The sequence below is a fragment of the Zootoca vivipara genome, chromosome 16, assembly GCF_963506605.1.
Source record: "Zootoca vivipara chromosome 16, rZooViv1.1, whole genome shotgun sequence".
NCBI lineage: Eukaryota > Metazoa > Chordata > Lepidosauria > Squamata > Lacertidae > Zootoca > Zootoca vivipara.
The window spans coordinates 19,845,680-19,857,842 of record NC_083291.1 but is presented as its reverse complement, the minus strand read 5'-3'; the positions used below and the strand labels follow the sequence as shown (position 1 = coordinate 19,857,842).

The window sequence follows — 12,163 nt, the reverse complement described above, 5'->3', positions numbered from 1 at the left end:
CAGCAAATAAAAATGGAAGAGATTCAAGCCCAAAAGAACTAGGTCCAATCTAAAGGGTCAAGGAAAGGGAAAGTCTTTACAAGCTGTCCAAAGAAACTGATGTTATTCCATAGCATAGGGGGAACAGCAGAAAATGCCCATTTTTTGGTGATTGCCTTATGATGCTCTGTAGAGTGAAGGGCCATTACTGTAGTAGAATTTCCCCAGATGATGTGAGTGTTAACATGTTCTGAAATACATTCAGAATATGAGTTGTGTTACTCAGCAGCATTCCAGGCATAGCAGTGCAGGACCTGTTTACTCTGTCTAGTCTGTTATTTCATTATCTGATTGGCATTTGCTAACATAGCTGATACTGCAATGGCAATGTAGTTTGAAATTTCAGTTCCAGCCTAACATACATCATATAATGGACTATTATCTTCCAACAGAGCTTGCAGGCACAGTTATATTTTAAGGGCACAGCCAGCCATGAAGTTCTCTTGTGGCAAGCTTCTGCTGGGCAGTGGGGATGAATGGGCACCTGTACAAAGAAGGAAATCATATGCTCATTCACACATCAGCTGATGCTTTGATTTCCCTACCTGAGGACAAAAGGCTACATAGCTCGTAGGTTATGGGACTGACCCTGAAACTGACCCCAGAAACCCTTAACAAACTGCCGTGTTCAGAATTGATTGAGGGAAATAACATGTTTCGAATGTCCTGTAAAGGTATAGTGTGGGAGTCACCTAATGAGTTCTTTCAGCAGAAACGCTGCATATGGAGATTTGCTTGTGAAATTGAGTGTCCTCCCTTCTCTTCCCCGCTGCCCCCTGCCTGTGTGTTCCCCCAAAATGGCTCTGGGAGGGTCAGGAGAACCCCCGTAAAAGCATGCTGGGATGGAGTCTCAGAGAGGAGGAGGGACTGTTCCATCTGGCAAGTTGAACCACTTGCACTGAGAGAACATTCAATAATAACACAACAGTGAATTGCTCACAATCTCAAGAAGCACTTTTCAGACAAAAAATGTGCAATAGCTCTAGACCGTGTCAATTACAGGCAACTGCCCATTTGCATGGGGGTTGTGTTCCGGGTCTTCACGCGTGTTGCTGGACCGCACGTAAGCCCACCTTGTTCCGCTCCACCCCCTCCCCTCCTCTGCCCTGCCCTGCCCTGCCCCAGTCTCGTTCCACCCACTTTTCGAGCCACTTCCAGGTCTACAGATATGAATGTCTGATGGTCACACCTCAATTGGATGCACGTAAAATAGTCGCTGCATGTATGACTTTTTCATTTTTTTTCTCAAAAATTATTTCCTGTAGCACAAATGAATGAACTTTTGCTTCTTAATGACTAAAATGAGGTATATTCCATTGAAATATTTAAAAAGGTTACGCACAAACCATTTTTAATTTTTTTGTATGCCGTTTTACCATTTCATAAAATTGTACCGGTATTAACAATTCTATATATATATATATATATATATATATATATATATATATATATATATATCGTATCAAATTTGGACACAACACCACATTCCACAATGGGGAGTGTTCTTAGCAACATAGGGTAAACAAATGTCACACCTGCGCAAGGTAAAAGCCCCTTTTTGGGACCTCAAAGCTCAGCCAGCAGACCCTGCCAGGCATGCTGGGAAAAGAACCTACAGGAGAGGTAGCAAAACATCGTCCTCTAGCGGCGACTATACTGTTACTGCAGCTTTAAAAAGCTTCCTTGTGTGTTTGATGACCCTATATAATGTTGTATATATGTGACTCTAAAGCTTGGGTTCAATTTTATATCTGCTTATAGTGACTTCAAAAATGGTCAAAAAACTGATAAATTTTTAAAAATCATTTTGTGCGTGAGGTTTTTTTTAAATCAAATCTCTTTGAAAGTAAGATTTTATCTAATCTTTAATGAAAGCTCATCAAATCATTATACAGGGAAATGAGGTTGTAAAAAAGTCATCACCCTAGATTTAAAAACACACACCAGCACTCAGGCTCCATTGATTTGAGACTAAAATGTGTGAATGCAGTATCAAGTGTCTGGAGTGAGAAGCAACTGCTGTCCTTTTCAGCTGTGCCCAGATTGCAGCCTGTTTATTTTGTTCCATAGAATTCAATGGGGGCCACTGAGTGCCAAGCATGGGCGTAGCCAGAATTTTTGCTGGGGGGGGGCAGGCTTTTGTTAGGGAGGGCAGAACCTTAGTTAGTTAAGTAGTTTTGTTGATTGAGGGGGGCACCTGCCCCCCTGGCTAAGCCCATGGTCTAAAGCCAGCCCCTCTTCCCATAGCTTATCCCTCAGCCCTTTTTCACAGCGGTCACTCGAGAGTGCGATGGGTTAATAAATGCCAAGAAGTGATGAGGATGCCCTCCCCAATCCAACATCTTCAGCTGTAATCCTAAAAACACGAAGGGGTAAGGTCCATAGAATATACCAGGACTAATTTCTGAGTAAACACACCTGTTTGCGCAGGTTTATTCAAGTGTGGGTCAAGATGAAATGGCGAGGGAGTCACCTTAATACTGTAATGAGATGATGAAAGGAACAGTGTGAAACACACTTATTTATTTCCGGAATGTATGAATGTGGGAAGAGAATACTAATTCCTCACCAAAGCCCTGCAATCATTGCTTGCTGAAAATGAAGACATTTACACCCACTGTATTAATGCTGAAAGGGACTTTTTATGTGTCAATTATGACAGGTGCTGGAGGGAGGGAGTCACATGCCAGTGAGTGAGCCTGTCCCTGGCTATAGTACAGTACTGGTGTTAGCCCTCTCACTGGTCAAAGCTGAAGAAGTTAAAGGGGCAGAGGGATTAGGAAAGAGACCCGGCTGGGGAAGATGAAACAGGTTTGGACTGAAACCAGTTTAGGTTAGATTTTTTAAGAAAACAAAGGGATTTTACTCTACTGAAACATTACTGTTTACAACTTCAAAAAGAGGTACAGTACAAGTAATTTTCACCTGTGAGCTGATATATATGTATTAGGTATCTGTCTAAAAAGTGTTAGGAGAGGCAATAATTTTAAATGGGAATAGAAAGAAAATAGAAGATCAAAGAAGAATTAATCCTAATCAAAGAGGGACAGTCAATTGTGGACAAAAGATGGACTTTGAGAAAGTCCCCAAAAGAAAGATTAGCCAAGCAAAATCTAAACTGAAAACTCAGAAAAATACCAAGATGAAGATTTTAAGGATAATCACCAAAACAAACAAACAAACAAACAAACACCATGTGACAACTGGAGATGTCAAGAGAAAATGAAGGAACATGAAGGGGATAAATCAAGTTTTGCTTACTTTTCAAACTAACTAGTCTTTGGATGTAAAAAGGAGCACATGAAAGCACATAGATGGATATGAAGTTGGCTTAAAGCACAGTGAAAAATGGGTAGGGGAAATGGAAAGTTTTTTCTTTTAAAAGGCAACTAGAGAAGCCATCTGGTGTTAGGAAAAGTGTGAGGTTTTCATTGCTAAAACTAGAAAAGCCAAGATTGGGAAGACTTTAGCACAGGAAAGACTTGGAAGCAAGAAGTGTTGGTGGATCCAGGCTGATGAAGTGTAACTAGTAACACCAGGCATCCCCAAACTTCGGCCCTCCAGATGTTTTGGACTACAATTCCCATCTTCCCCGACCACTGGTCCTGTTAGCTAGGGATCATGGGAGTTGTAGGCCAAAACATCTGGAGGGCCGCAGTTTGGGGATGCCTGGGTAACACAATAACTAAAAGCCCTCTGCAATGTTCTTAGTAATACTTTGATAAGAAGTTTTTTTTTTTTACTGAAGCCAGGAATAGGAGAGATGAGAAGGGAGGGATTTTGGGAGCATTGCAGGCATACTTACTTTTTGTCTCTTGCTAGAAAGTCTGGAAAGTCCTTGTGTACACCACCTCCTTTAAGTTCTTTGTTTTTCATCTAGCCCTGAGAGTGGCATCTAGCATCTGTAAAACCCCCCCCCCCCCTTAGAATGAGTGTGCCAAGATTTTGGACGATAGCAAGTGCCACAGGTAGCAGCAGCAGCAGCAGCAGCAAAATGCACCTGTCACAGGTCAGAATATTTTACCTAATTTAAAGCTATGAAGGAATTGCAGAAGATGGGCACCAAAATATTGAGGGGTTTTTTTGTTTTGCTCCTTGAGATGTTTCTAAATCCAGAAGGTCCCAAACATGCCAGCATCTGAGGAAGATAAAAACCACAAGCAAACTGAAGGCGGCTTGCAGATTCCAGTGTGGAAAAGCAAAGAAGGCATTTTGAGGGTGAAGCCGCTGACGGCAATGATAAGAAAGAGGTGGCTCGTCCTTGGCTCCTGTGGAGGAGGAGATGCAGAGCAACTGCTTAGGGACGTAGCAACTCCAGGACCCTGCATGAAAGTGTCTTATTTCTCTTAGGAAAGTTCTTCCTGGTTGACCTTGGGCCATCCACTGTCTCTTAGCCTAACCTACCTCACAGGGAGTATATGAGGGGGACAATTGTACCACCTGTGCAAAAAAAAATATGTAAGATATGGGAAATGGACCTCAACAGGTAATGATGCAACAGGGCAGGCAAAACTATTAACTGTACATAATGTGGATGTGATTGCAATAACTCTCTTATTACAGTCTACAGTTTCACTGAGAAATTCATCTGCTGCAACCATGTTTTTGGATTTCTAAAATTGTTTTATTTTTGCTAAGCTAGGAACAGCTATTTAGTTCATAGCTCACACAGCACAAAGCATTGACTCTATAATATTAAAACTTGAATCATCTCCAGTACAGTACTTCAGTTTTCAATGTGATACTTTTAAAATACAGATTTAAAAACTAGATCTAACCAATTGCTTGTTTTGCCTTTAACCTCTCACTTGTTGCAGTTGAAGGAAGGTAACTATCAAATACTCTGGACTTTTCAGAGGCGGCAACACACACAAATGCTGAACAAGTGATGTTTAAATGCTATATCATAATGATAGTAACAAGACAGATGTATGCATTCTGACTTAATGGCACCTAGGTGAACATCTCTTGCTTTGCTGGAAAGAAAATTTATATTGTGTTCTGTCCGCAGCTCTTTCTGCTAAGGTTCTTTTTGGTTGTGATACAACCATCACACCACCTTCAGCTCATTGGACGAAAGGTAGGATATAAATGTAATTACACATAAAGTACAAACTAAAGTTTCTAAGGGGCCTGTATTGAGCAATCCTGTTCATTCAATCTTTTTTTTTTCAGGAGAGAACTTGAAAAATCAATGTGGTCACCAGCTGTGCTTCCAATCAGAGGAACTTCTGCCATCAGGATGCCACTGCAGAGGAGGCCATATTCTGTGTTACCACAATTCGGTTTACCTGCTGGTAGGACAAACTAGTGATTATAGATCGCAGGCTAGGGAGGAAATCTCTATTGTGTTCAGTCTACAACTCATTGTGCTAAGATTCTTTCAGGTTGCAGCGACAGAGTTGTCAGAAGAGGCCCTATTCCGTGTCACCACAATGAGGCTCACCTGCAGGTAGAATACTTCTTTTCTTCCAGCCCTTCTTTCCTTTTGTTCCAGCTCTTCTTTCCTTCAAGCTACTCAGAGTATCCCTTGCTTGGCTAGGGAGGAAATCCTTATTGTATTCCGTCTACAACTCATTGTGCTAAGACTGTTTCAGGTTGCGGTGACATTGTCAGAAGAGGCCCTATTCTGCGTCACCACAATGAGGCTCAGCTGCAGGTAGGAAAACACTTTTCTGTAGGATTGGTGGAAGGTGATTGGAGACAAACTAGTGATTCTAGATCTCTCCATTCTGCCCCTCTAGATTAATGGCTCATCCAGCTTCAAATAAAATGGCAGTCAAAATGGTATTCCACAATTGAAGGACATTTAGGTGAGTATCCCTTGGTTGACTAGGGAGGAAATCTCTATTGTGTTCTGTCTGCAACTCATTGTGCTAAGAATCTTTCAGGTTGCGGTGACAAGAGTTGTCAGAAGAGGCCCTATTCTGCGTCACCACAATGAGGCTCAGCTGCAGGTAGGAGAACACTTCTTTCCTTCAGGCTTCGCAGAGTTCAATGTACCTGAAGTGAGAGTCACCTGCATTTGGACTGTGCTGCTTTAGGTAAGTTCACATTCCACCACTCAGTCATCTTTTTTCAAGACAATGTTTTTTGTATTGGTCTCTCCTTTTTCCCATTTTCTTTTCTGCTAGTCTCTTCACAGGTCTCTCCAAAGATCCTGCAACACTCAAATGAAGCCAGCTCTTCCAGCAGAGTTACAGAAGTCATGGTGGTAAGAAAAGCTGTTTTGTTTTTTTTATAAAAACTCATTTTCTGTAGAATTGGTGGAAGGTGACTGGGGACAAACAAGTGACTCTAGATCTCTCTGTTCTGCCCCTCTAGATTAATGGCTCATCCAGCTTCAAATAAAATGGCAGTCAAAATGGTATTCCATGACTGAAGGACATTTAGGTGAGTATCCCTTGGTTGGCTAGGGAGGAAATCTCTATTGTGTTCTGTCTGCAACTCATTGTGCAAAGATTCTTTCAGGTTGCGGTGACAGAGTTGTCAGAAGAGGCCCTATTCCGTGTCACCACAATGAGGCTCAGCTACAGGTAGGAGAACACTTCTTCTTTTCTTCCAGCTATTCTTTCCTTCAGGCTTCGCAGAGTTCAGTGTACCTGAAGTGAGAGTCACCTGCATTTGGAGTGTGCTGCTTTAGGTAAGTTCACATTCCACCACTCAGTTGTCTTTTTTCAAGACAATGTTTTTTGTATTGGTCTCTCCTTTTTCCCATTTTCTTTTCTGCTGGTCTCTTCACAGGTCTCTCCAAAGATCCTGCAACACTCAATTGAAGCCAGCTCTTCCAGCAGAGTCACAGAAGTAATGGTGGTAAGGAGAGCTGTTTTGTTTTTTTAAGAAACTCACTTTTCTGTATAATTGGTGGAAGGTGACTGTAGACAAACTAGTGATTCTAGATCTCTCCGTTCTGCCCCTCTAGATTAATGGCTCATCCAGCTTCAAATAAAATGGCAGTCAAAATGGTATTCCACGATTGAAGGACATTTAGGTGAGTATCCCTTGGTTAGCTAGGGAGGAAATCTCTATTGTGTTCTGTCTGCAACTCATTGTGCTAAGACTCTTTCAAGTTGCTGTGACTGAGTTGTTGGAAGAGGCCCTATTCCGTGTCACCACAATGAGGCTCAGCTGCAGGTAGGTGAACACTTATTCTTTTCTTCCAGCTCCTCTTTCCTTCAGACTTCCCGAATATGCCTTGCTTGGGTAGGGAGGAAATCTCTATTGTGTTCCGTCTGCAACTCATTGTGCTAAGAATCTTTCAGGTAGCAGTGACAGAGTTGTCAGAAGAGGCCCTAGTCTGCGTCACCACAATGAGGCTCAGCTGCAGCTAGGAGAACACTTCTTCTTTTCTTCCAGCTATTCTTTCCTTCATTCTTCGCAGAGTTCACTGTACCTGAAGTGAGAGTCACCTGCATTTGGACTGTGCTGCTTTAGGTAAGTTCACATTCCACCACTCAGCGTTTTGCCCCAAGCCAATGTTTGTTGTATTGGCCACTTTTTTTCCCGTTTTCTTTTCTGCTGGTCTCTTCACAGGTCTCTCTAAAGAGCTCCCAACCCTCATATGAAGCCAACTCTTCCTGGAGAGTCCCAGAAGTCATGGCGGTAAGAAAACCTGGGTTTTTTAATTATTATTTAAAACTCATTATCTGTAGGATTGGTGGAAGGTGGCTGGGGGCAAACTAGTGACTCTAGATAGCAGACCAACAAAGGGAACTGCAAGACACAAAGTTGCCCTCAAATGGACAAACAAAAGGATGAACAATCTTCCTTCTTTCCACACCAATCTTAATGGCAGAGGTTTAAGTCTGAATCTCATCTCTCTGTTGTACCCCTCTAGATCAATGGATCATCCAGCTTCAAACAAAAATTGGTGGTCAAAATGGTATTCCACAATTGAAGGACATTTGGGTGAGTATCCCTTTCTTGGCTAGGGAGAAAATCTATTGTGTTCCGTCTGCAACTCAATGTGTTAAGACTCTTTCAGGATGCAGTGACTGAGTTGTCAGAAGAGGCCCTATTCTGCGTCACCACAATGAGGCTCATTGTAGGTAGGAGAACACGTCTTCTTTTGTTGCAGCTCTTCTTTCCTTCAGGCTTTGCAGAGTTCACTGTACCTGAAATGAGAGTCACCTGCATTTGGACTGTGCTGCTTTAGATAAGTTCACATTCCATCACTCTGTGGTCTTTCTTCAAGACAATATTTTTTTTATTGGTCACTTCTTTTCCCATTTTCTTTTCTGCTTTTCTCTTCACAGGTCTCTCCAAAGATCTCTTCTTAACATCTTAAGGTTTCCTCTTCCCTGAAAGAACATTCACAGAATGTTCTCTCAGGTTTTGCTTTTCCCCTTGTTGCATTGCTCAAAAAAAAAATCAAGAGACACTGGTGTTCGGCGCTCCTGGTTCCCAGGACGGGATTCAAATCCCTGCGGTGTCCCTGCTTACTTCCAGTGCAACTGCTATCTCTCTCTATTCCTCTCTATCTCTGTCTCTCTATCCCTCTCTATCCCACACTGCCCAAATAACGATTGGCTCCCTTTTTCTTAAGCCAAAGTATGGGAGGGTGGTGACTTCAGTGACTGAGCTTGATTCTTAATTCCACCATTGCACCAAAGGACCATTTCAAGCACCACCTTCCCTCCAATGTGCTGTTGCTGGGAAGATGCTCGCTTGATGTATCACTGGTTGTGTGTCTAGTTGGCTGGATCAGGTGGCTGCTTCCCCTCCTAGCGTTCCCAGTCATTGGTGTGATAAGTCTCTCTATGGATTTGGTCTGTCTGCATTCCGGACTCTACTGGAGGAGCAATTCTTCCTGCAAAAGTAACAGACAAGGTGACCTTATTTTTTTGGGGGGGGGGAATGCTGTGGAGCTTGCTATGTAGGGTGGTGTCTTTTGTTTTTTCGTTTTTTAACAATTCATGATCAATAGCTTACCAATCTTCTGTCAGTAAATGGCGAATCATGAAGCAAGGAGAATTGGGAGGAGACCTGGGCAAGGTGTGATGCAGGTGCAGATGCAACTTTGATTACAGGTGTTCTGGCAACTTTGAAAGTTCAGTGTCTATGTCCGCTTGCTTTCAAACTGGCAGGTACAACCAAACTATTGTGCAAGGAGGCCTCTGTTTGATGTGCTTTCTCATAACTGTGGGTCTGTTATTGGAGGTCACATGGCAGGCCTGTAAGTCAAAGAGATATTTTTGAAATAAAAAGTGTCAACAGAAATATTTCCAGTGTAACCCTACCTATGCATTTCTACTCAGGAGTAAACCCACCTGGGTTCAAAGGACTTATTCCTAGCTAAGTGTGTGTAGGATTGTAGTCGTTATGATGCACCAGACTTTTGGAGAAGTGGGTTGTTGCGCAAGACCTACTGATCAACTACAATTGTGCTGCTTGAATTTGCCAATAGGTGTTTGCTGCTATTTTTGGGTGGGATTCTATCTGGAAGCACCCTAAAAATCTATCAAATTCTACAGTAGGTTTAATAGTCACTCCTTCTCTGCAGCAAACTTTGGGAACTGTAGCTCCAGTGAAAGGAGTAGGAGTCCCCTAACAACTCTCGGCTCTCTTGGCAAGCTACAGTTCCCACAATTCTTTTGGGGGATGCCCTCACTGTTTAATAATAATACTAATTTTATTATTTATACCACACACATCTGGTATCATTGTGCTGTCCTCACTACCGTGCCTGGTGACCTAGGTAGTTCGACATACAGCTAAACCTTCTTGTCTTTGACGGAAAATAGACTTTTTTTTTACTTCAATCCTATTACTTTATTAACAGTCAAGAACGAGGTAAAACAAATCGAATAAGACAAATAATAAGTGTGAAGACAAGTATTAAATGGTAAAACAATACAATCTTGCAGGTGGAGAACATGTAACAGCACTCCCTCTGGTACCCTCACACCCACTGAACTCCTCCTCTCTAACCTCAGCCACCAACTGTCCCAACTGTCAGCAACTGTCGTTCTTGCAATATTCTTTTTGGCCAGTACCCAGTACAATAACAGCCCATGCAAACTAAATACATTTATGAACTTTGCCCGTGCCAAAGGCACGACAATCATAGTGTTTTAAATGCATGGTGCAGAGGAGGCCTGTGATTGTGGGGGCCAGAATGCACTTGATGATCCCATTGCCTGACTATGGTAGATATTATGCCTTGTTGAGAGCACAGATAATCCTCCTTTGTGGGAAGTATGGAGGTATTATAATTATTTGAGTTTTTAACTACTTCCCCTCTCTTTTACCAGCACAGACAATGAGGCCTATGAGGCACCGGCATTTGAGGAGGTGGTGACTACTGGCTACATATCGGGACCAACCATCTGGACCATCACATCCAGTCCAGGGACAATGCCAGTGGAGCCCCCTCCGTACAGCGTGGTCATTGAGCCTCCTGCCCACGGAGAGACTGTGGTCGAGGCGTTCAGTGTCTCGGTGGCACCAGGCCCACGGCGTGCCTCGGAGGCAGATCTGCAGTCCAGGTTCCGCCTCAGGTTGCTCAGGCCGCCGAAACTGCAGCGATTTGTCTCGGATACCCATGAACTCAAAGGTGTTGAAGAGCGGGCAGAACGCCCGGAGCCCCTCACCCCCCCTCCTGCCTATGAGAACGCAACGGTGGAGGAGATCTTTGAAGAAGAATTTGAGCCCTCCAGGCTATGAGAACGGGGCACCGTGGACACTTTTTCGTCAGACTTTTTTCAGTGGCTGTCCTGTTGCAATCCATAGGGTATGAGAAACATGGCCTGTGTGCAGGATGTTAGCTGCTGTACCTGCTTTTTAAGAACTCTCCTGAGAAATGTGCACATACAGGTCTGAATTTCTCATGGAAAATACAAATATACAGTATATAAAAAAACGAACTTGTGTTTTCTGACCTTTCCAGAATGTTCTTGGACTTACAGTGTAGGTTGCCTGGAAGCTGGCTTTGAAGAAAGCTGAACTTGTTGGTGTAATGATTGCTGCTCCTTTAAAAATAAATAAATAAATAACCACACCTGAAACCAAATAGGAAGTAGGCTCATTCTATCATATGTGGTGGACATGCCCTAAGATAAAAGGCTTCTGGGAAATGATTTATAACGAAATGAAAAGGATATACAAAAATACATTTTTGAAAAAACCAGAGGCCTTTTTACTTGGAATAGTGGGGGAAGAAATCCCCAAAAAAGATGTAAACTTGTTTATGTATGCCACCACAGCTGCGAGGATTTTAATTGCGAAATATTGGAAAAAAGAGGAACTGCCCTCTCTACAGGAATGGCAAATGAAAATGTTGGACTTTATGGAACTGGCAGAATTGACAGGAAGACTCCGAGATCAAGCAGATGAAAGAATAGAGGAAGACTGGAGAAAATTCAAATTATATTTAGGAAATTATTTTTAAGAGTTGAAAGTCTGAACATCTAGGGAAACACAGAAGTTAAGGCAATAGGGAGAAAAGTGGAGACTATAAAGCAGGAAAACTGAGTTATAAATAAAAAGATGGGATTAAGAAGAATTAAGAAAAATATAGGATGATGAAAATTAAAAGTAATGAAATAGAAACCGTTATGGATGAATCTAGAATGAAAATCAGATAGACAGGAGTTGGGGAAGCAAAAGGGACAATGAGTTAAAAAGATGAGGTAAGATGATGTTGTGTTTTTTATTTGTATTGTTGTGTGTTTGTTTTCTTTGTGGTTTATGTTTTGTTGAGCTAAAATTGTTATGTTTCTATGTTATAAAAATTCTTAATAAAAATTATTTTAAAAAAAAGAAACCAAATAAACTGAGATGGCAAATCTGGGATCAAAACTACAAACCACATCTTAATGATTTCCATAACCTGTTTAAAAGCTTTTGAATCTGAGAGTTAGGAAGCTGAGATTAATAAGGAATTCAGCTTCTGAAAATAGCACTTACTCAATCCATATTTCTTTACTGTATTGTGGAACAAACTGCATATTATGGTGCAGAACAGTGATTTTGTAAACATGTAAAATCATAAACATTGATTGTTTACAATTAAATAATGTTGCTGAGACATGCAATTGCTTCCTGCCCTTTTAAGAAACCTACTAGCTGATTATCAAGGAATGCTGTAATGAAAGAATTTATTAAATAATTTGATCACAGAAAA

At 41.8% G+C, this 12,163-nt stretch overlaps 1 protein-coding gene across 1 annotated transcript; it reads left to right on the top strand.

Moving 5' to 3' along the window:
* Nucleotides 1–3,967: 3,967 nt before the first annotated feature.
* On the top strand, nucleotides 3,968–10,894 carry LOC132591266 (uncharacterized). The gene is made up of 5 exons (XM_060269090.1): nucleotides 3,968–4,048; nucleotides 6,185–6,253; nucleotides 6,784–6,852; nucleotides 7,573–7,641; nucleotides 10,279–10,894. The coding sequence occupies exons 1-5, from the start codon at nucleotides 3,968–3,970 to the stop codon at nucleotides 10,702–10,704; spliced, it is 714 nt and encodes a 237-aa protein (XP_060125073.1). The 3' UTR covers nucleotides 10,705–10,894.
* Nucleotides 10,895–12,163: the final 1,269 nt, after the last annotated feature.

Coding starts and splice junctions, on each gene's coding strand:
- LOC132591266 (XM_060269090.1), top strand. CDS start 3,968: ATGAGTGTGCCAAGATTTTGGACGATAGCAAGTGCCACAGGTAGCAGC. Junction 6,254..6,783: donor GAGTTACAGAAGTCATGGTG/GTAAGAAAAGCT, acceptor GTCTCTTCACAG/GTCTCTCCAAAGATCCTGCA. Junction 6,853..7,572: donor GAGTCACAGAAGTAATGGTG/GTAAGGAGAGCT, acceptor GTCTCTTCACAG/GTCTCTCTAAAGAGCTCCCA.